The sequence below is a fragment of the Lepidochelys kempii genome, chromosome 2 (genome assembly GCF_965140265.1).
Source record: "Lepidochelys kempii isolate rLepKem1 chromosome 2, rLepKem1.hap2, whole genome shotgun sequence".
Taxonomy (NCBI): Eukaryota; Metazoa; Chordata; order Testudines; family Cheloniidae; genus Lepidochelys; species Lepidochelys kempii.
In genome coordinates this window covers 230,113,987-230,136,056 of record NC_133257.1, presented here as the reverse complement: position 1 = coordinate 230,136,056, position 22,070 = coordinate 230,113,987, and the positions used below count along the sequence as shown (strand labels likewise).

At 39.8% G+C, this 22,070-nt stretch overlaps 1 protein-coding gene across 9 annotated transcripts in view; it reads right to left on the bottom strand.

The window, feature by feature from the left end:
• Window positions 1-22,070, bottom strand: part of STAM (signal transducing adaptor molecule) — an 81,543-nt gene that overhangs the window by 12,041 nt on the left and 47,432 nt on the right. For 6 of the 9 annotated variants that reach the window (XM_073334140.1, XM_073334143.1, XM_073334141.1 and 3 more), the window contains 8 exons: window positions 20,100-20,175; window positions 19,914-20,009; window positions 18,663-18,809; window positions 18,204-18,294; window positions 11,850-12,042; window positions 7,906-8,000; window positions 5,833-5,921; window positions 3,643-3,730 (listed from right to left, as the gene is read on the bottom strand). In XM_073334140.1, coding sequence (XP_073190241.1) covers window positions 3,643-3,730; window positions 5,833-5,921; window positions 7,906-8,000; window positions 11,850-12,042; window positions 18,204-18,294; window positions 18,663-18,809; window positions 19,914-20,009; window positions 20,100-20,175 — 875 coding nt within the window. Of the gene's footprint in view, window positions 1-3,642; window positions 3,731-5,832; window positions 5,922-7,905; window positions 8,001-11,849; window positions 12,043-18,203; window positions 18,295-18,662; window positions 18,810-19,913; window positions 20,176-20,781; window positions 20,901-22,070 lie in introns of all 9 variants that reach the window. The other 3 variants (XM_073334146.1, XM_073334139.1, XM_073334147.1) reach the window with 3 other exon arrangements.

Here is a 22,070-nt window from a genome sequence, read left to right as displayed (position 1 = left end):
GGGGGGACATCCATCAACTATTAGCGATGGATCTCCCAAACGGGGAGAAAAAACATGAATGGGGTCCTTAAAGAACCTTACCAGTGAAGGGAGGGAAAAGCACAGTATAACCCTTGGATGGAAGGGTGATGTACAGACATTTCTGCTAGATGGACCTGTATAGTTTCAGGGCTAATAAGCATTCCAATATTGCTGAAATGGGTGCTGTCAAGGGAGACAGCGCGTGCTGAGATGTACAAATAGGAAACCTCTTCTACTTAGCTTTATAAATCATTTGGATTGATGCTTTCCTGCTTTGGAGCACAATGTTCTGAATTTCAGCTGAACAGCTTCCTACAATGAATGTCATCTAGCCAGCATCCAGGCTAAGGAGGTCAGATTTTGCATCTGGATACAGCCATTGTTCTGTGAGACTATGTCCAGCAGAGCAGGTAAGGTGGCTGTGCTGAAAGAGCCATCAGATCCAAGTGCCAGAACTGCTTAGTTGATGCTGGGACTATCAATCATCAGTGCTGGGTCTTGCCTTACTTGTTTTACTGGTGTAGGGGAAAACAAACCTATTTCTTTGCATCCCCACTTGTGAAAATTTTCTACAGGACTTAGCCTTTCAGAGACCCCTTGTGGCTGTCTGAAAACTGTCTACTGATTTGATCTTGAAAGGTGTTGGGAACGATAGGAAGGTGTAGAGCCACTGGTGTGATCTGATTTGGAATGCACCAACTCCAGAGTTGCATGACTTCCTGACAGAGTGGGGATGATCTCACTCCCCCTTTTCAGATAACATGAAGCATAGTTGTGGTGGTGTCGGTCAATAATTGGTTTGTGGATCCCAGGAGAAGAGAAAGGAATGCTTTGCCCAGGCAGATGGCTCTGAACTCTAGGGCATTTATGTGGAGTCAAGTATATTGAAGAGACCCTGAATATGAAGGTGATCTACATGAACCCTCATCACCACTCATGGTAAGTAGAGGTATAGAGAAATATTTTTGCCACCAGCAGAACGAAGAGAGGACTTCTTGTGGAACTGTGATCATGTCCATGTGTTACCTGCTGAGTATATATATATCAGTTTCAACCACCCTTGCATGCAATGTAGGTGACGTGCATCATGTAAGTGCATGAGGCCATGAGTCTCAGCAGTCTGAGGCCTGATTTCACTGATGTTCTTGGATGAGCCTGAAGTTAGTTGATGAGGTTCACTATAGTTTGGAATCTTTCCTGTGGAAGGTAAACTCTTGCTGACCTAGAATCTAACACTGCTCCTATGAACTCTATGCTTCTAGTCGGAGTAAGTATGTAGGGTATTGAGGGAAGAGAGAAGAGCTTTTTGAACCAAGTTGGTCACCTGTTGGTGTGATCTTCCTCATGATATCAGCCAGTTGTTGAGGTATTGTTACACCTGGATCTCTGGTCTCCTTAAATGAGCTCCCACAATGGCCGAACACTTGGTGTATAATCTTGGTGCAGTGGAAAGATCTTTGGGCAGGACCCACTGTAGGGAACATGTTCTTATGTGAAATATGAGGTATTTTCTGCAGGCTGGATGAACAAATGTGGAGATAAGCATCTTGCAGGTCAAGAGCCATGAATAGTCTTGAGAACCTTACAATGGAATTATGGAGACTAGTCAACATCCTGAACTTAAAACAGTGGATGAATCTGGGACATTAAAGGTCTGTGAAGGAATGTCATCTCCCTTTCTTCTCTGGGATGAGAAAATGGGAATAAAACCCTCCATCCTTAAATTTTAAGGGCACCTCCTCCACTGCTCCCAGTTGTAGAAGGGAATCTACTTCTAGCTTTAATAGTATCTTTTGAGAAGAGCCCCTGTAAAAAGAAAGGAAAGTAGGGATAAAACGGTAGAAGGGGACTGGAACTGGACAGAATACTCCTTTACAATCTCCAGGACCCACTGGTCTGAGGTGATCGCAGTCCCGGCTTCCTGAAAATAAGAGGCAGCTACCAAGAGGGATAGAAAGAAAAAGATCCTTGACTGGTTCTGTCAGGCTCTTGACCTTGGCATCAAACCTGCTGTCTGGTGGAAGCCAGATTATGGGGCAGAAGAGGATAAGGCAGAGGGTTATGTCTGGTTGAGTCTCTGAGTCTTCTCCTTGGCAGCAACAAGGTCCTCAGGGGACTGACGATAGTATCAGGTACAAAAAGAAGACTTCTTGAACTAAGATTGTTGATGTGCTTGTTCCCTTCATAGGGCTGGAACTTAGAGGCCCAAACAAAAAAAGTCACTCTTGGAGGGCCACATCAGACCTAGAATTAAAAAGTTCATTTCCTTCAAAGGGAAGATCCTTAATTGCTGTCTGGACCTCCCTGGGGATACCTGAGTAATGGAGTCAGGAAAGTCCCCCCACCATTACCAATACTATGGCCGTATTACATGCTGTGATGTCAGATTCATCAGATTGTAAGGAAATGCAGGCAATCAACTGTCCCTCTGCCTGATGGTCTTCATCTTCTTTTGATATTTCTTTGGAAGACAGTGTACTAACTGAGATGAAGTAACCCAGCTTAAGAAGCAATACTCTGAAAGAAGGGCCTGACAGTTAGACATCTGCATCTGGAAGATGGCTTACAAAAATACCTTATGCCCACATAAGTCTGATTTGTTTAGGTTCTTCTCCCTCAACATGGATTTGGAAGGTCCCTTTTTTTGACCTTTCTTGACCAGCCACCACTACAAGAGAACTCAGAACCGGATGGGAGTACAAATATTCTGATCCCGTAGGAGGGAACTGATAGCCCCATCAGTTTGCTTTGAGGCTGGAATGGACGCTGTTGCATGCCACACGTTTTTTGGCATGGAGAGCCTGCCGTGTGTGGAAGGGTGTAAGATGTACAAAAGTTTGTGTTTTGCTTGACCCTCATAGATGTATATCTATCTATCTGAAAAAATCCTGGGTCTCTGTTATGTGCCTAATGAGGTCCTGGAACACTGTGAAGTCATCCACTGAGGCAGATGTAGAGGGGTTCACTGCCTTACCTGGGGAGGAAAGTCGCATAGGGGAGTAGTTGTTCTTCTCCTTGGCATTTGATGCTCTTCTTCATGTTCTAGGATCTAAGGCTGCACTAGTTGGGAACACTGAGGGATGGAGGAGGGGGGCTACCAACAGAGCGGTGTCCTACGAGTCCTAGGCCTCTTCCTGCTACCTCATGAAATCTTCTCTAGAATCCCTTTCTGATTCCCATTGTGCTACCCAAGAAGGGGAAAGTGGATGGGTGGGAGATGAGAAAGAAAAGGAGGAAGTGTATCACAAAAGCCAGTCTACTGGGAGTGCCCTGCATTTGGAGAGGAGATGGTGGTACTGGGGATACCACCTCAACTTGATGTACCAATATCTCAGAAGCTGGTTGAATGGTTATCACCACCCTGAATCCTGCAAAGAAGAGGTGACTCCAGTACCGGGTCCACAGTTAAGTCACTCAGTGCAGTATTTGCTTTGGGTGTTGGGGCACGCAGGAGTCCAGGTGCAATCTGAGAATTATGGGGAGCTGTCTTGGCAATCAGTAGCAGGGAACCTCAGGTGGCCTGGCCTTTTCAGGCTTCTGGCGCTTAGGAGGCTGAGCCTAAAGTGCACCACAATGGAATTAATGTGGACAATCATTCAAAAAAGTACGAAGTTTCATTACCTTCAAGATGAAGCAGCTCTGGAAGGTCCGGCTGATCATCAGTTGGATCTGCACTTTGTAACATCTGTAACAGTTGGTCCATTTTATCCTATAATGAAAATAAGAGAATTAGTATGGGGAAAAATAGCTGGGTTTTACATTGGATTCCATAAGATTACTGTAATGCAATATTCCTTTTTACCCTCTTCGCCACTCCCCCCCACACACACAATATACACTAACTTTCTGATCCTCTAAGATAGGGATTCTACCAGCATTAACACACTTAGTTTCAGCAGATATGAACAACAGTATGAGCCTTTATTTAAGATTTTCCTCGCTAATAATGGTAATTATCACAGGGCCAAACACATCCCCTCCACACAAAAAGAGCAAGAATGCTCCATTTACTCTCCTGAAAAAGTGTTATTTTAAGACGTTTCTATTGAGTTTCTTATTTCCTAGGAGACAGTTATCCACCTGAAAGTTTCAACTGCACACAAAGCAAATGTAACTTTAAAAGAAAGACAGGAGAAAATTAAAAAGGATAAGCAATGAATATGACAAAAATGGTTTAATAACATGTGAAATGTAGACTGTCCCTCATATATAAAAGTCATTCCTCAGAATTTTATTTTATAAGCAGCTTCTACGTTTCATTCTACTTCAAATACATAAGCAATGCTACCACCCAGTGGGATATGTAAGTATCTACGAAGTGCACATAGTAAGTATGCTAAAAGAAATGCATAAATATAGCTCCAACTATATATGTATTAAAAAATAAGCCATATTTTGAAAGTATAACTAGCAGTCCATAAGCACCTAAATAAAGTATTTATTAACACACAGGAAGACATGACGTTTTCATATGGTTAGCCTCAGCGAACTTGGGCCTAATTACTTTTAACTGATTTCAGATGCAAACCATTTATACGGGCACCTAAAAGAGAAGACTGGGCACAAAGTCTTTGAAAAAAATTAAAACTACAGTTTCGCTCAGTGGTGTCTAATTAGTGGCACTCAAGGTGTCAGTGTTACAGAAATTTGTATTTGAATACAAATTGAAAATGTGTCTCTCTAACAGCTTCTTTCCCCTCCTCCACCCCCACCGCCACCTCCACTGCCGGAAGGGAAGGAGAAAGCTAAGAGCAAAGCAGGTTCTGAGTGGCTTGGCCTTTATAGTCTTGTTTTGATGGGCAAAAAGGTATGCTTTTCAATCCTGTTAGCTCGGTACAGCTGAAAAGCCCCACTAAGATGTAGTCTAACATGCTGGAAGCCATGTCAACTGTGTTAAGCTAATTCAGTTTAAACACACACCCCTTTTGCCCATCAAGGCACATTTTAAGAGGAAAGCACATGTAGTGAGACAGCACGGGGAACCACACAGTCTTCCAAAGAGCAGGAGGGAAAGGGAACAAGCAAGCAGCTCAGCAGCAGCACACCACAAATGCAATAGCAGCGGGGGCTCCCAGAAAAGAGAACATTACGAAGGGGGCAGCAGAGCCAGGGGTCTCACAGAATTAGGGAGAGGTGCAATTGATATTAGAAGAGTTGTAGGGCCTCAGTAACTTAAATTTTGGGAAGGGGCAGGTCATGGGCAGAAGGGAGGGATTTGGGAAAGTGAGGGTATTCCTGAAGAACAGAGAGAAGGCAGGAAAGATCTGGGGCCAGTGTGTGTTCTTGGAAACAATGAGAAGGTGCTGAAGGAAAGATGGCCTGAATCCTTGAGGCTGCTTATGATGAGGCAAGGCTGAGATTCCTGGGTAATGAAAGAAAAAGTTCCTTCAGGGACTGGGGCAGAAGGCAGTGTTTATACAGGGGACATGTTAGAGAAGAGGGCCAAGATACGGTGTTTCTGAGAGATGGGGCAATAAAAGTAGAGTTAGGAAAAGAAAGCCACTACTCCATGTCCAGCTGGTGCTCTGAAAGTGGATTTGCAGTCTGAACCTACAGTTTGGGGCTCAGAACCCAAGTTGGAAGCTGCTCCCAATTCAATTTAATAAGAACATATGAGAGAAGTGAGTAGGAAAAAAGGTCTGCAGAAGTGTAAAAAAATAATTTAAAAAAATGGCAAGTCTGAAGTGCCTCCCCTTCTAGACTGTGGTCCCCTTGATATTTCGGAATATTTTTGGCCCTTGTACTGAGGAGGTTGGACACCACTGGTTTAGTTGTACTAAATGCTGAAATCAATATTTTTATTGTACGTACTTCATCAATATAAACTGGTTCAGGCTCAGGTTCTATTGTCTCTACTTGAACTTCATCACTGAACTGTACTGTTTTCTTCTCCGTTTTCACTGTAAAACACATGGACTTTTTAAAAAAAAGTAAATCTCAACTGCAAAAGTAAAATGTTACGCTGAAAACATTTTGTCTGCCATTTAAATTATTTGGCGGTCGAAACAAACTGTAAACTTGAAACTGAAAAAAGAAAAAGTTTAAGCAATTGAAATATTTGTTTTCTGAAAAACAAAACTGAACCTTCTGGCATATATTTATATTTGTAATCTTATTACGAAGCTCTTAAAGACAAGGGTTGATCACTTTTGAAGATAGGACTTAGGTGCTTCTGAAAATTTTACCCAAAGCCTCTCTTAGGAGCTGGAATGTCCTCCAAGCGAAAGTAAACAAACAGATACCCTGAGGTTAAAGTGCAGAGGAAAATTCTTTCATTATCAATAACTACTTAGAAATAAGCCATATTTTATAATTTTATATATGGATTGATCTACAGATATATAAAATAAGTTGGACGCACCACCTATTAAGGTTGTTGATGTGTGTGTGAGCACGAACATGCGCGCGCACATGCGTACTTTAAAAAACATTTCTTGGTTGCATCCACTCCCATCTCAACATAAATTTGTCAAAGGTAACAAAAGGACCCAACCTAATAAACCCACCAATAAGTCTAATGAAAAATTAAATCAGATTTAAATGTATTATTTGTCACCCTGAAAGCCTTATTGAATATTTAACATTTATCCTTTTTACTTAAGTGCTCAAAGAAGGTCAGACTGAAGGATGTTATTTCTGTTAAAAGCAATTAACATAGCAAACTGTTCCTTTCATTCAGTACATGTCCACCAATCCTATACTTTTCTGAAGGAGTCAGAGCAGAACTAATAGGGCAAAAAAAAATGAAAAAAGCACCTTCACAAATAAGAGTGTTATGGTTGGTTTGTTTTTAACTTTAACTTCAGCCATAGCATTGAATTGTTTCCAACTGAAAGCTGCACATTAGGATTCTTGGAGGTAAAAAGTTTGAAATTAGAAAAGGTGGATGCAATGGCCAATTTAGAGATTTCTTCTGCTGGAGCTCTAGCCTTTTCTACTTTCATCCCAGTCACTGCCCTGGTAAGCTTTAATTTTTATTTTTATGTCTTTTTGTAGGATCAAGGATCCTTTACAGAATATTTCTCTAAGACAGGCAGATACCACTACTGTTTGTAAGGATGCAGCAGAGGATCCTTGGTTCCACTAAAAGCACTGCTGTATCTCTAATCTTGTAAATGAGCTACAAAGTAGAATAATGTGGGTATCCTTTAATGAAAATGTCTGAAGGGAAACAGTCTATCTGGGAGAACCCTTCTTCTTCACAAGTTCGTTGGTTCGACAATGACGTTTTCATGCTCTCTTTTGCTCAAAGGACTAGAGTGGATTCTAGAGTGACTCTGAAGTCCAGAGCGTGACACACATGCTCATAAGCAGATCAAGAAGACAAAGTCCTTTGAGTGGGAGATCCCTTTTTCAAGAATAAACCCCAAGCCCAGGTATAGCATCATAGCTGTACCCATCTCTGCAGAGTATCTGGGAAGGAAGGGTTGTCTATATTATTGGCTGTAGGATCCTGACTCCTATCTTCTTCTCTGTAGGGTCCCCTGGTGCTAGTATCTGCATCTTATAGTTTAGCAGTCCCTCTTTGACAGATGGGCATTCCATGCTAACTGCTAGAACTGCCTTCTTGTGTCTCAGAGCAGAACACTCTGGTAGCAGGGTCCTCAGTGGACAAGAACTTATAAGTCCCTTAGTGAAGTGACAGATAATATGAACAGTCATATCTACACTGACCTAGATGCAGACAAGAACATTAGGATTGGAGGCTGTATGTTGAACTTTATTGAGATTATTATTCTTTTGCTTGGAATAGATTCAGAACAGTTTATTTCTCTTTTTTAATGATGCTTTTACCATTGTATGCCCAAACTAAAAATACCAAAACAAATATTGGGTGCATTGTGTTGCATAAATATTCTTCAGAATGAACATTGTGTTACTCACTCATTTCCGGTTCAGCAGTAAGGTCAGCTGTTACAAAATTAGAGGGAAATAAACCTGTTCCTTGGTAAGTTTCACCTTTCCACCAGTTTGGATCACTGAAGATTAAAAAATAGTTTTCATATAAAATGTTCTACATTACAGCATAATTCAAGTAAAAATGTGAGACATTTAAATAAAAACATTCAACATGCAAATAAGTTAATTTAAACATGGAGTTCTAACGTATGTGTCCAAATATTGAGTATGAGCAGCCTGATATTTCCCAAAAGCTTTTTATGGACTTTGCGTGCCTCTCTTTTTTCACAGTATCCTGTTAGAAACTTTAAGATAAGAACTTAGCAAGAATCCAAAAAGGACTGAATATTTATATAAATACATCCATAATTATCGTAAGGATTAAAAGCTTAGAAGAGTTTAAGAACATGAAGGTTTCTCTCCCTCTAAAAGATGGAAGTCAACCCCCAACTGATATAGATTAGTAAGAAACTTTTCCTATGGGCAAGTTATTCCTTAACTGCTTGATGCAGGATTTCTTGCACCTTCCTCTGAATCAGCTGGTCATGGACAACGCTGGAGACAGGATATTAGACTGAAAGGGCCGCTGATCTAACCTGGTATGACAATTTAACATTTCTCTATTGATTTTAAGCTTCTGCATTAAGGGCTTGGATCCTGCAAAGTGCTAGACAGAAAGTGCTGGAACAGAAGACAATTGGCACCTCGCAGGATCAGACCTTAAATAGATAGGCAGGAAGCCAGGTATTTTGCCGAGTATTGCAGAAGTCAAAAGTAGTCTTTGGTCCACATTGTATATTCATATTAGTTAATTAGCTAAATCTTTGTGCATTCCACTATTTCTTCTTTCTGGAAAGGCTATGTTTATATAATGACAGGTTTCAGAGTAGCAGCTGTGTTAGTCTATATCCGGAAAAAGAACAGGAATACTTGTGGCACAATAGAGACTAAAAAATTTATTAGAGCATAAGCTTTCGTGGGCTACAGCTCACTTCATCGGATGCATAGAATGGAACATATTGTAAGAAGATATATATATATACACACATACAGAGAAGGTGGAAGTTGCCATACAAACTGCAAGAGGCTAATTAATTAAGATGAGCTATTATCAGCAGGAGAAAAAAACTTTTGTAGTGATAATCAAGATGGCCCATTTAGACAATGGATCAGAAGGTGTGAGGATACTCAACACAGGGAAATAGATTTAATATGTGCAATGACCCAGTCACTCCCAGTCCCTGTTCGAACCCAAGTTAATGGTATCTAGCTTGCATATTAATTCAAGCTCAGCAGTTTCTCCTTAGAGTCTGTTTTTGAAGCTTTTCTGTTGCAAAATTGCCACCCTTAAATCTTTCACTGAGTGGCCAGAGAGGTCGAAGTGTTCTCCTACTGGTTTTTGAATGTTATGATTCCTGATGTCAGATTTGTGTCCATTTATTCTTTTACGCAAAAGAATAAATGGACACAACTCTGACATCAGGAATCATACCATAGGGAAGGTGAATGGAAGGTTAAATTGTAAACAGGGGCTTGGCAAACAGTATACTGGAATCAGGATGTCTGTGATAGCTAGGATAAGCAACAACACCCTGATGCTAGACAAGATAAACTATAGACAAAATAAACCTGGAATGTAAAGATCAGGTTCCACATGAACAGCACATGGACAGAGCATGCTGTACAGGGATTAGTTCCCGCAAAGTAACCAAGCCAATCCAAAAACGTGAGATTTAATGTACAGCAAATGGAATGTAATGTATAAATGTACGTATAGGAAGAAGTTGTTTGTGTAACTTTGGATGTATGGTATGTCATATACCCACCCCGTGCGCTTGAGTCTGATCAACTTAACATAGCTTTGCTGTATGACAAACAAAAGAACCTGAATGACGAAATCCAAAGTCAAACAGACGGTTCTGGATCCCAGAGAACTGGACCAAGTGTTCTCCCAGAACTGGACAAGGCGTTCTGGATAAGCCAAGTGGAAAAGGTCTCAGAGGAAATCCCAACGTACTGTTTAAGTTTTTTTTACTCTCCATATTTCATCCTCACAATGACAGACTTCCTGCATTGCTGAGAGATTCCGGCACAGTCACTTGAGATAGAAAGTTATGTCTGTTTTTATTTAATATTATTTAATATTGAGCTGTTAGTTAAGTTTTACTACTTTCATAGTACCAACAGAGGCACAGGGGATTTACTGTGATTAACAACTGGCTAGAAAAACTAGACCATTCGAGGCAGAGTCCTTGTTGGCGCTAAACCAATCTGTAAAATGCTTTTGTTTTCGTTACCAGTTTAAAAGCTGTACATGTGCTTAGAGAATGTAGGTGAGACAATTTTTTAAAATATGAATTAGACAGCCAACCATTAGTGTCTCATTTATTGTTTCTAACATAAATGTCTAGAGAGTGAAGTGTATGCTTTTTTAAAAAATGGGCAATACCATTTTAGTGATATATACATGGCATTTTTAGAAAATTTGTGCTGTGCATATTAGCCAGATTTTAAAATCTCATCATCCCATTCAATTTAGGCTTGCTCTATACTTAAAAGATTTAGCAGCATAGCTATGTGGATTAGTGTTGTTTAAAAAATAAACAAACGAACCAAAAAAAAAAAAAAACCCAAACAAACCTAAACACACACAACATAGCTAGACCAGCAAAAGACAGAGTGTGTACAGGCAGTTATATCAGCAAAAAAGTACTTTTGCTAGTATACCTTATTTGGATTGGTGAGCAAAATAAGCTCTACCACAAAAGCACTTTTTTGCTACTCAACACTAAAAGGCGTTGTGCTGGTGTAGCGACATCAGCAAAACTTTTAAGTGTAGATAAGGCCTTACTATATCAAGAATAAAAGAAAAATCTTAGAACACAGCTCAAAATTTAACAGAAACAGATTTACCTTCTCCCTAGGAATCCTATATGCTCCTTCACTTTTCAGTGGTGGCATACAATAGACCATATAAAACAGATAGGATGTCTAAGGGAGAATGGAATGTGATCATAATTTGTGAATTATGCAAATTGTGCAATTTGTGAACCTAAAAAGCCAGAAACTGTAGTACAGCTGAAAACTGTGAAAAGCCTACTAGTTAGATCAGTAGTAGAAATGCGAAATAAACAGAAGGGAAGCAGAAGGACAGTAATCCAAAGAGTTTTGAGGATAAGTGTATGTGTTTTTGTTTGGATAAAAAAAAAAGAAACCAGACACTCTGCTTAGAAAGCAAATGATCCCTGGAGAAGAAGAAGAAGGGTTACTTTTTTCTCTATGAGTTAAAATAAGAATTAAAGATAAATGCTGCTCATCGATAGTACTACAGTACTTAATTTTGGACATTTAAATTTTAACGACGAGAGAATAAGCTGTTTAGAACAGGGACTTGTTACGTTTATACTGCACATAACACAATGGAGCACTGAACCTGCTTGGGACCTCTAGATGCTACCATAGCATAAATATGAAGTAGTCAAACAATTCTAATAATTACTATTCATTAGCACTGACATTGCTCTTGGAAAATTTAAATTTGTGTATAATAAAAACCTTTTTGCTAAACAAACTGGAAGATATCTAAGAACTTTGAAATAGCTAAATCCTGGATCTATTTCTTCCTCAGAAGCAGGTCTACAAACGTTATAATTAAAGCAACCTGCGTACAAGAAGCTAATTAAGGAAAATAAAATCCAATCCTGAGAAACAATAAACCTCCAAAAGAGGAATAAAAGATACCAGCATTGGAGTAGTGCAACACAAGATCACAACATTATACATGATCATAATGTAGATTATAGTTACTATATTTTTGACAACACTAGTTAGTATAGAGTTTGAGGATTTAGTATGTATTTTAATCTCTAACATTTGTCTGAGAAATGTACTTCTAGCATGCACTACTTGTGAACATCTATGTAAGTTACCTGTCATCAAGTACAGTTATAAGTTCTCCAGCTTTAAATGTTAATTCATTATCTTCAGCAGCTTCAAAATCATAGATCGCGCGAACCTTTCGGCCCTCATGTTTGTGATTCGTTAAGAGGCTTGACGTGCTCGGATACAAACTGGAAAGTGTTGTTTGCTGTGGCCTTTGTTCTTTTAGGGACAATTCAATGGCTACAAAAAGTAAATAATTTCCTTTAAAATTCACAGATACAAAAAGGGGCAGATGTAACAATTTGTAAATTTTACTCTATGAAAGTTTTGTAATATAATTCTGCATTTGTTGCACAATACACAATTTCTTCCCTTCGTTTAGAAATAACTACACTGAGCAAAAATACTAACTTTCATCATCTTAAAATCTTGCTTGAGGTGAAGTCAATGAGAGCTTTACTATAGCATTCAGTGGGAACAGGATCAGTACTTAATACTTTAACATAAACGCCCCCGGTCCAAAGAAGTCAGGGGAAGTTTTTCCCATAGGTTTATGTACCTGTGGGTTTGATCCAAACATTTGCAACTCAATGAATATTTTTCTTTGGACATATGCAAATGTAATTTAAATTCTTACTAAAAGCTGCTTGAAGTGTTAAAAAGGAAAAAAAACATTGCTATTGTAAAAAATCCACTTTTAACAGTTTATGGTTACAAGTTACATTTGATAATACAAAAATCCTTGAAGCTGTCATCTGTCAAAGGTCAGAAATGCCCACCAACTACTAGTGCACAAACTTTATACATATAATTAATACAAAGAATCTATATATCCATTGCTAACCTGCTAAGTCATACAGCATATGTCTACATTGCAACATAAACCAAGGCTTAAATTCAGGTTCAAGACTAACCCCCCTTCTATCTTCACTGAAATTATGCTAACCCAGGGCTCGGACCCAGGGTCCCAGCCCAAGTCAAGATGGGACACTCAGAGTTTGAACACTATTGTTTTACAGTGTAGACGCAGCCTTGCTTGACTCATGTCCTGGAGTCCTCCAGAAGTATCCCACAATTCCAAGGGCCGACTTCCTCTGTCCTCTCTATCTCAACAATCTCTAATCGACTCAACTGAAAACAGAAGCCACGCCACCCCATCCCCTCTTTCTTAACATACAACACCAGCTCAGTGAGTCAGCGTTAACCCATTCTCTTCTGATCACTGAGCGGCAAGCACACCATCGAACAGACTCCTGAGTTTGCAATGGATACCGAACAGAACAAGCCTTTTGTAAATTGTGCTGCTTCATGGCCATAGAAGCATAGCCTGATTTTGGTGACTCTCTAGTGCAAGGCCACTAAAACTGTGGACCTCAGCAAAAGTACCAGGAATAACCATGTGTACCAGCAAAGAGCTAAAAAGCTGGCAGCTTTGCAGATTTTTCCAGACATGTGATCAGTGCAGAAAGCATTTAAGAGACTGAATGAAGAGTGAGTACGAGAAGACGAGAGACAAGAACCACATCTTGGGCAATTCACCAATGTCATGGCTGTTTTATCAGGAGTTTGACCAAGTGCTGGGCACTGCACCCAGCAAGGAGTCAACCATGGTGCATGACGATCTGGTCAGCCAGAATGGTGCCCTGCTGGTCCCTGAATCCAGCATGGGGACTGATGGGAGCCAGCAGCAGGTGATTCTGTTTATGAAACCAATCACAAAGAAGGCTGTGGAACGGGATTAACAGCAAATTCTAGGTCCCTACTCAGAACAGCTTTTTCATCCTCCCCCACACCGAGGAACATCCCACTGCGAGCCTGCAGAAAAGGTGGTAGAGACCGAAGCCTCCCCAGAGCCTGTTATGTTTCTGACTCCAAGTAAAAGTTTATTACTACAATAATGGAAGGGATTTCCGCTCTGTGAACCAATGCACAAGTTATGAGAAGCCCTGGCAGGCAGCATGTACCTACTAATGGCAGATTGTTTCAGAGCACTTTGGAAGCCGCCTTCCTCCCTCCACTCCCCCACACCATCACATGGAGTTCAAAATGGCAATCGGGAATTGAAAACAGTAAAAAAAACCTGCTTTAAACAGTTTTTTAACTGTAATGTCACAGATGTTTGCCAGGGTCATTCATGTTTTCCTTTCAGTAGTAAGAGCTTGAAATTTGCCACTCTGTAAATCACTGAACCATCTATGGAGCCATCTAGAAAGAGTGAACTGTGTGTATGTTTTTCAGAAACTGTCTTCTATTTCCAAATCTAGTCCATTTCAGTTAGAGATAGTTCATGCTGTCAGTGGGTCACAAAATTATTTCTCCCAAGTACAAGTAGGATGACATTTTTTGCATAGAACTGTGCCGAGAATGGGGAAGAGGAAGGTTGTAGAAGTCTGCATGCAGCAACAACAGGGTAAACCATGTGTGAACTAATGCTGCATCCTGTTAATTCTCTCATGGATTCTGACCCCATCCTGATTATTGATAGCTGCAAACTTTTCCTGAAGCTGGAACTCCAGATATGCAGTTACATTGCAGGAAAGGGCATATTTCCAAGGGCCACCTCAGTAGCTGACTAGCCCACTGCACTCACAGATGTGCTGTTCAATCACTATATGTTGGAATATTTCTACTGCATACACTGCAGGTTTCCCACCAACTACCTGGAATAACATCTCCCTTTAGCAATATGGCACCATAAGAAAAGTTATGTCCTCCAAAATGTGAAAGGCCTGAAATCATTTAAAAAAAAAAAAAAAAAGTCTTTTGCACCAAGGGCACTATCTGCCACCACTCCACCCCCTCTCTAGCCAAGCAGTTACACAATTCTAGTAAAACAGAAAAGGATGTAATTTTACACTTACAATTGTCTCTGCACTTCTGTAACTGCAATTAACCAGGCTGTGTCCAGAGAATGTAGACTGAAGCATCCCGATCATGAAATATATTGGTTCAGTTTTAAACAACATTTGTCTCATGGAGATTCCACAAGAATTAATTCTATGCTCCTCCATTGAGCTACATTAGACAATAATCCTGTTTCTGTTCCTATTTCTGGGCCCTCAACCTCTATTGCCTTCTGTTCATCAAAAACTCAATCTCTGGGGCAAAGCACCTTCATGGACTGTTCAAAAGAAAGCATTTCGTGATGAAGTTATGGTCTAAGTTCTTGACACAGCAGACCAGCAAGTCCAGTACCCGAAGGTGAGGGACACAAGACTGGAGCAACAGTATGCTGAGAGGCAGGAGGGAAGACTGAAGCTCACCACCCAGGTGGAGGACAAAGTTTCAGCAAGGGAGCAGGCAATTGCAAAACGGTTCCTGGAACAGGAAGAGCAGCTAAGAGTGGAAGACAGAGCTCAACAGAGAACTGTTTCAGCAAGTCATCTCTATCATGACTGCAAGAGCACTGTCTCCTGCTGCCTCCCCCTCACCATGGCCTGATCCCCCTGCAAGTTAACCACAGTCCAGCACTAGTTTGGACAACTTCATATCAGGGCAGTCCATGCAGTCAGGTACCATGGGCAGCTGGGCAGAGCAACTGAATCCCATGAAGCCTTCCTTATTCAACCCATTCCCTGTGAATACCTTTGCCACCTCTCTCTGGGACTAAATCAATGGAACACAGGAAAAGAAAGGAAAAGGAGAATGTGGGGCCAGAGAACATGTAATAGTAGAGGGTCTGTGTTGGGTTTGCACCGTTTCTGGCACTTTAAAAAAAATGATTCTTCTGGTCTTTTTTTTGGGTTGTTGTAATATCAGCTGGCCTGCCAAGCAACTGGTGACTGTTGTAGTGTTTTAATACATGTTTATAACTAAAGCCTTTTATGTCATCGAGAAATTTTATTGCTATCACTGTGTCACATGATACAATCACGATTTGAGATGATAAAGATAAAAAAAACATTCAGGAGCAATTATATATTAGTAAGCAAACACTATTCTTCTATTTAGCCAGGTACAGCAATTCACATTACAATAAATTTCATATATAAACCCATGCTACCTCCCTTCAATTCATCATGTCTTTCATAACTATAATGCATGACAACCAATCCAAAACCCCTCCCAAGAACTGAACCCCCCCAATCCAGCAAAAATTAGCCACTTTTCCCCTACAAACATATTCATACAGGTACTATTCCCCCTCTTCCACTGGGCCACGCAAGTCCATAATGTAAGAACACAAAGCACCCCTGATTTCTGTTGTCCAGATGCAACCAGCTCCCGCAGGTGGCGGCACTTCCTGGCTGAAGGCACCAATTCAGCAGCCCCTTGCTGTCATAGGTCCATTCAGAGGGAAATAGCTCACCTCTGGCTTCACAAAGATTGTGAAGGCCAAAGCATGCCACAGTCATTGGCATCCAAACGGGTTTGTAAAGATCTCTAACAGAATTTCAACCTGCGAAAAGCACATTCAACAACCATTCTGCACCTGTTGAAAGTGTAATTAAACCTTCTTTTGCCAGGGCCTCTGAAATCGGGAGTTTCATAAGCCAAGGCAAAAGGGGACACACGGGATCCTTCAGAAAAATGGTGGGGACAGTAACTCCGCTTATGTCAATGTCATTTGGTGGGAATAGTATCACAGTCTGTCCATGAATGTAGACTCCAAAGTAGTGAAAAACTCTGGCATTGTGACCTTTTCCAGTACAGCCCATGTTGACATTGATAAATTGACCTCTGTGGTACGTGAGGAGTACCACTCTTTATGATTTATGTATTCATGTGCTCCTTGAGGAGGACAAACTATGGCACATGAGTTCCATCAATTGCCCCAGAGCAGTTAGGAAATCCCATTCTCTCAAAGACCGCAATTACTTCCGGAATATCTTTAATGTCCGCCACCCTGAAGTAAACCACACGCCTGATTGCCTCAGAAACCTCTGCCACCACTTTAGCAACAGTCGACTTTCCAACACCAAATTTATTGTTAACCGACCTATAGCAATCTGGGATAGTCAGCTTCCAGACTGTCATAGCAACCCGCTTCTGGACTGGCAAGGGTGATCTCAGTTGTTTCTCTTTATGCTGGAGGGTTGGGGTTAGCTTCTCGCAAAGCTTCAGAAATGTAGCTTTCTTCATGAGAAAGTTTTGGACCCACTGCTCGTCATCACAGGTCTGCATGACAATGTGGTCGCCTCCATGTTGCTGGCACTGGGAATGCACGGATAAAAAAGGCTGCTCGGCAGGATGTGTTGGCAAGCTGTTCAAAATTCCTGTAATGTGCTGGATGGACACTAAAGTTTTCCCTCAGCACATAATGGTCCAAAGGCTAGAACAGCCATATTTCAGAAGGAAGCTCAGGACTCCGGGATATAGTCGGTTTGTCTGTGCACTGCAGTGTGGACACCAGAGCCCCAGGTTTGAGCCTGGGTCAGAAAAGTCTTGGCACAGAGTTAAGAAACAGTATAGATGCTCAATCACAGGTTCTCTTACACAGGTCTGCTGACTCAAATGCCACTAACTCTGGGCTTACAATGCAGTGTAGATACACCCATAGTGACTTGTCAATAGATCCTGCTACAGACTTCAATCAAAAGTCCATTCTTCTTGCTAAAAATATATAGGGCCAGATCTTTGGGTGTATTGTCACTGCTAGCATGTTTTGGTTTAAAAAACTGATAATTGGCCCAGATAGGATCAGCCCAGCATAAGAATGATCCTGCTGAGGTGTACAACTGGCAACTGAATAACACAAACTCCTTGCTGCCTGAGTAAGGAGAAAGGAAAGATGCAAGGTTACTGAAAAGGAGGTGCTGGTCAGGACCCCACTATACTATCACAATTCTGGACTAGATTTTTGCGCCCATCATGGCAATTATCATCCAGTGTAAATTAGAGCAGCCTCTAGACTGCTCTAAATGCATGGTGAAGAGAAGTGCACAAAGTAGCACTATGATTGGGATAGTGCAAGCAAGAAATTTAAGCCAGCTTTGCATACCACTTGCACTGTGTGCATTGCTGATCCCATCAAATTTTGATACTCCAGACAACTAAGGTACCTCATCTACCCCCAAATGAGGGAGAAATCCAAGTAAAGGATTTCCGCTAAGTCTTTCAAAGTGAAGCTCTCCTTGAGATCACATTTGACTAGCAGGCTATTACAATGTCACTTCACTTTTTCAGAGGATAATTCAAAAAGCAGAGAATGATTTTTTTAAATACCTATAAGTAAAAAGCAGAAAAGGATTTTTAATACCTATAAGTAAAACAAAGGGTTTTTTTAAAATCTTTTCCATGTTTTTTAAATATTTAAAATTGAATAATCATCACTGCAGTTCACAAATATACTACTACACACAGGAAAAGAGGCAAAACAAAGCTATCCCTTAAGCAGTATATATTTAGTAGATATTAACAACTATATCATAAAGTATATAGATCAGAAAATAAATAGTCACCTTTTGCTAAATCTTCCTCTTCCTTTTTGTTAACTGCTGTACCAGGATCTTTGGTTACTAGAGCTGGGCTTGCTTTTGCTTGTTCTGCAGCCTAGCCAAACACCACAAAAGTGAAAGTTAATTACAATGGCCTTTATGGCAGTACATTAAACACACTATTTTGTTCTGTCATTGTCTCAGCCAAACTTCTTGAGGCCATTTATTTTAAAATACAATGCAAATCACAGCATGCGTTCTTTAAAGGAGCATTCAAATTTTGTAAATAAAATTCAAATAAAACAGAGGCATTCTTAACGTTTCTATAAGTTGACATTTTGTTTCTAAAATGCATTACATAACTTTTAAACATAAACCTACAAAACTGTAGACATCGAAGATAAACAGAATTTGTATGAAATTCCAGGAATTCATTCATCACTTAAATTCACAAGCTTTTGCATATTATTATATGAATTATACCTGTGAACCAACAGCTGGAAATGTAACTCCTTGCTCCTTAAGATTTTTTATCATGGCAGATATTAGACTAAGCTGTGGGTCGTTCTTGAATTCATCTGTCCATTCCACCATTAGGGCTTTTAGTTTTTCACAGACTTTCGGATGACCCTGGAAACGGCAGAAGTTAAGTTCTATAATTTAGGAATCTGCTCCTAATAATTTCTTATTAAATTAAATTTAGTATCTGAAGAAGTACACAAAATAATCAAATTGATGCACTCTTAATTCTCTTCATTTCCTATCCCGACGAAGGTGCTGTTCTACTGCACACAGGAAAAATTAAGGTGGAAAGTTTCTTCAAATGTTTAACCATTAGTATTGTCTTATAAGTTGTCTGATAACAAGAGCATACTGAAGAACCGTGACATAATCACAATTGGTAAGGACTCTATCAGCATTAAAATAGTATTTTAAGAACATTTAAGGTGTACAACTTGCATAGGGGCTTATGAATAACACAAACTCCTTGCTGCTTGAGTAAGGAGAAAGGAAAGATGCAAGGTTACTGAAAAGGAGGTGCTGGTCATATTTTGTTATTGCCATATCCCACATCCAAGTTAAAATTCCACCAACTGAGGGGTGGAGATGGCCCAGAGGAAGACCCCCCTAGTACATGGGTGCATCAAGTCTGTTTCAACGTTAGACTTTCGGCCCAACAAGCCCCCTGCATCCGCACAAGAACGTACCAAATGGTGAACGATTGCTACGGCCGACCATTTGGCTAAGTGTTGAAGAAGACGACCACTGCCATAGCCTTAGGAACTTATTCAAATGTAACTGATCTCTTACCAATTTTTCAGTTCTGTGTCAAAATTTTAAGAGATCTAGCAATGGAGTCCTACTATTTGCTGTTTCACATACACAAGAAAGACATGTACTACTATGAGATGTGTCATCTTAAGTATCTAAAGAAAGAGAGAATCACGCTCATAGTTACTATAGAAGTCTAAATGCATAAATAAAGTCCCTCTAATCTTTTTTTTAAAAAGAGTTCTAATGCACACATTTTGTTCCCACCACAACCTGGCAAGCAACCATTTCCTTACCAACCCTCACTCACTATAGCCTCAGCCATCCCTCACATCTCCGTTAAAATTCACATCCCCACACAATCCCCAATAGCACAGATTCCATTCCACCTCTCAGAAAGGTATTTCCCACATCTAATTCAGATTCTATCATGAAATCCTACAAAGGAACACAATACATTACCTTATTCAATACGTTGCTTACTTCACTAGCAAAATCTCTTGAACACACTTCTAAATGAAAGATTTTACCACAGTTTGATACGCATGCTCCTAGAAGCTGAAGAGAAAAAGAAATTAAAAGACAGCCATGCATTTGTACAACATAGCTTTGCAGGAGGAAAAAGGAAGGAAGCAAAAGGCCACCTACTGTCAGTGCTTGCATAGCAACATGAGGATCCTTATGGTTCACTCTCTTCATAACAGACCGAAGGCAATCCTTAGGCCTAATAATTAAGGGGGAAAATCACAACTTTGAAATATTACAGTCCATAAACCACACCTCATTTTGAGGGAAAAGGCAGAAGTAACGCAAGCTTTACATAAATAACTTTACATAAATATCAGGAAAATAATTTTTTGTTAGCTTCAAGGACAAAAAACATTTTGTCAATGTTGCAATTTTAAGAACTGTACCTTTAGCAGTTCTACCTTCCAAAACATTTCTATATGAAAGATTGTTAGATTTCTGAATTAGGAGGAGCTCCCCATTAGGCTAAATTTATTTTATCTTTTGAATTATAGTTTTGTATAGTTCATCTACCTTTATGAAAAAAAACTTCCTGTTTTTTAAAAAACATTCATAAAGTAGCAAACATTGTCTATTGCATATACTGTGTAAAACACATGGCACAATTTCTGTGAAGACCAATTTCGAGCAAGATCTAATTTGTCTCTGCATATTCAGATTTTCTGTCTGAGCAGGAAACACATCAATATCCAATTTTAGTTTGGAATAGCTTTCTTTGTGTACATCTACACAAAACAGAAAGATGAACAAAAACTGTTATTATAATCTGATGATACTATATAGCTGGCTACATATTCTGTACCTGGGTACTTCATGGTGTAATATGAATGGAATATTGCAGATCAAATGCAATTGTTCATTTGGTCCATTTATGGCTTTTGTCTCAGATAGAAACTACAATTAGAACTTCCAGGCTAACAGCTATATTTCAGAAAGAAAAAAAAAATCTTATTAGCCAACCTAAAAACGCTTACAAGTGTTTTGTCTGTTTTTTAAAAATTTAAGAGAATTGCTCAGTGACAGAGTTTCCTGCAGACAGGAGTCCTGCAGTGTTACACACTGCAGGAACGGACCTTAATTCTTTCCCAAACAGGGTCACACATTCATTTGTGCTTGCCTCCTCTCCACCCATTTCATCTATTAGACTCTCTACCACCTCTCCTCAAAAGGCAAATACTCTTCCGCACACTCTTGACAGACTAGACTCATCTGCACCCCACAGGTCCCAATCTGGCCACTCTTCCTAACATGGTGATCCATATCTGCACAATGTAAGCTTTGCACAGTACCCAAGGGCTTCGTGTGCATAACACTGGTATATTATATTATAACACATCTTAAAAGAAACACCTTGTATATACTTCTAAAGATAATCATGTATTGCACATTATTTTTAAGTGAATATATGTCTGTTTTTGGATTCTCACACCATGTCTTTGTAATTCTTATATGCAACCACTCAAAACATATGTTAGGATATTCTATTTGTTAGGGATTTTGGAGAAATGAAGATGAAATTTCTATTCACATCTCTGTTGGAGATATTCCAAGCCAAAAGAGGTTTAGAAAGTGTTCTTTAAAAGTAAAGAATACAATTTGTAACCCCCACATGCCTTCAATTTGCCCCATACTTCTGAGAAAAATTCTACTCTGGCATGACATCTGATATATGAATTTTGAGATGGATTGCCTTGGTTTTTATGAAACCGGGGAAAGAGGAGCAGTGGTTTGGAATATATACTGTATATATATTATTGGTATAAGAAATTGGTTGTGGTGAAGGTACTAGTACTCCATAATAAACACACCTCCATACTCCCAAAAAAAGTGAAAAGAAGATTTGAATGTTTAGGGTTCTGTTTTATATATCTTTAGCTTTTTTTACACCTATCACTAATACCTACAACAAAGCAAAGAAGATAGTTCCCTATACTTTTTAAGCAATAGTGAATTCATTCACTATTGACAAGAGTAAGCCTTTCAGTAAATCTATAGTCACTTTAAATCACCTTTTTTCTTGGGGACTCTTAAGTGTATAAAACATACAGGTCATAGACCTGTAAAATCAAATTTCCAAGAAGGGAACTGGGT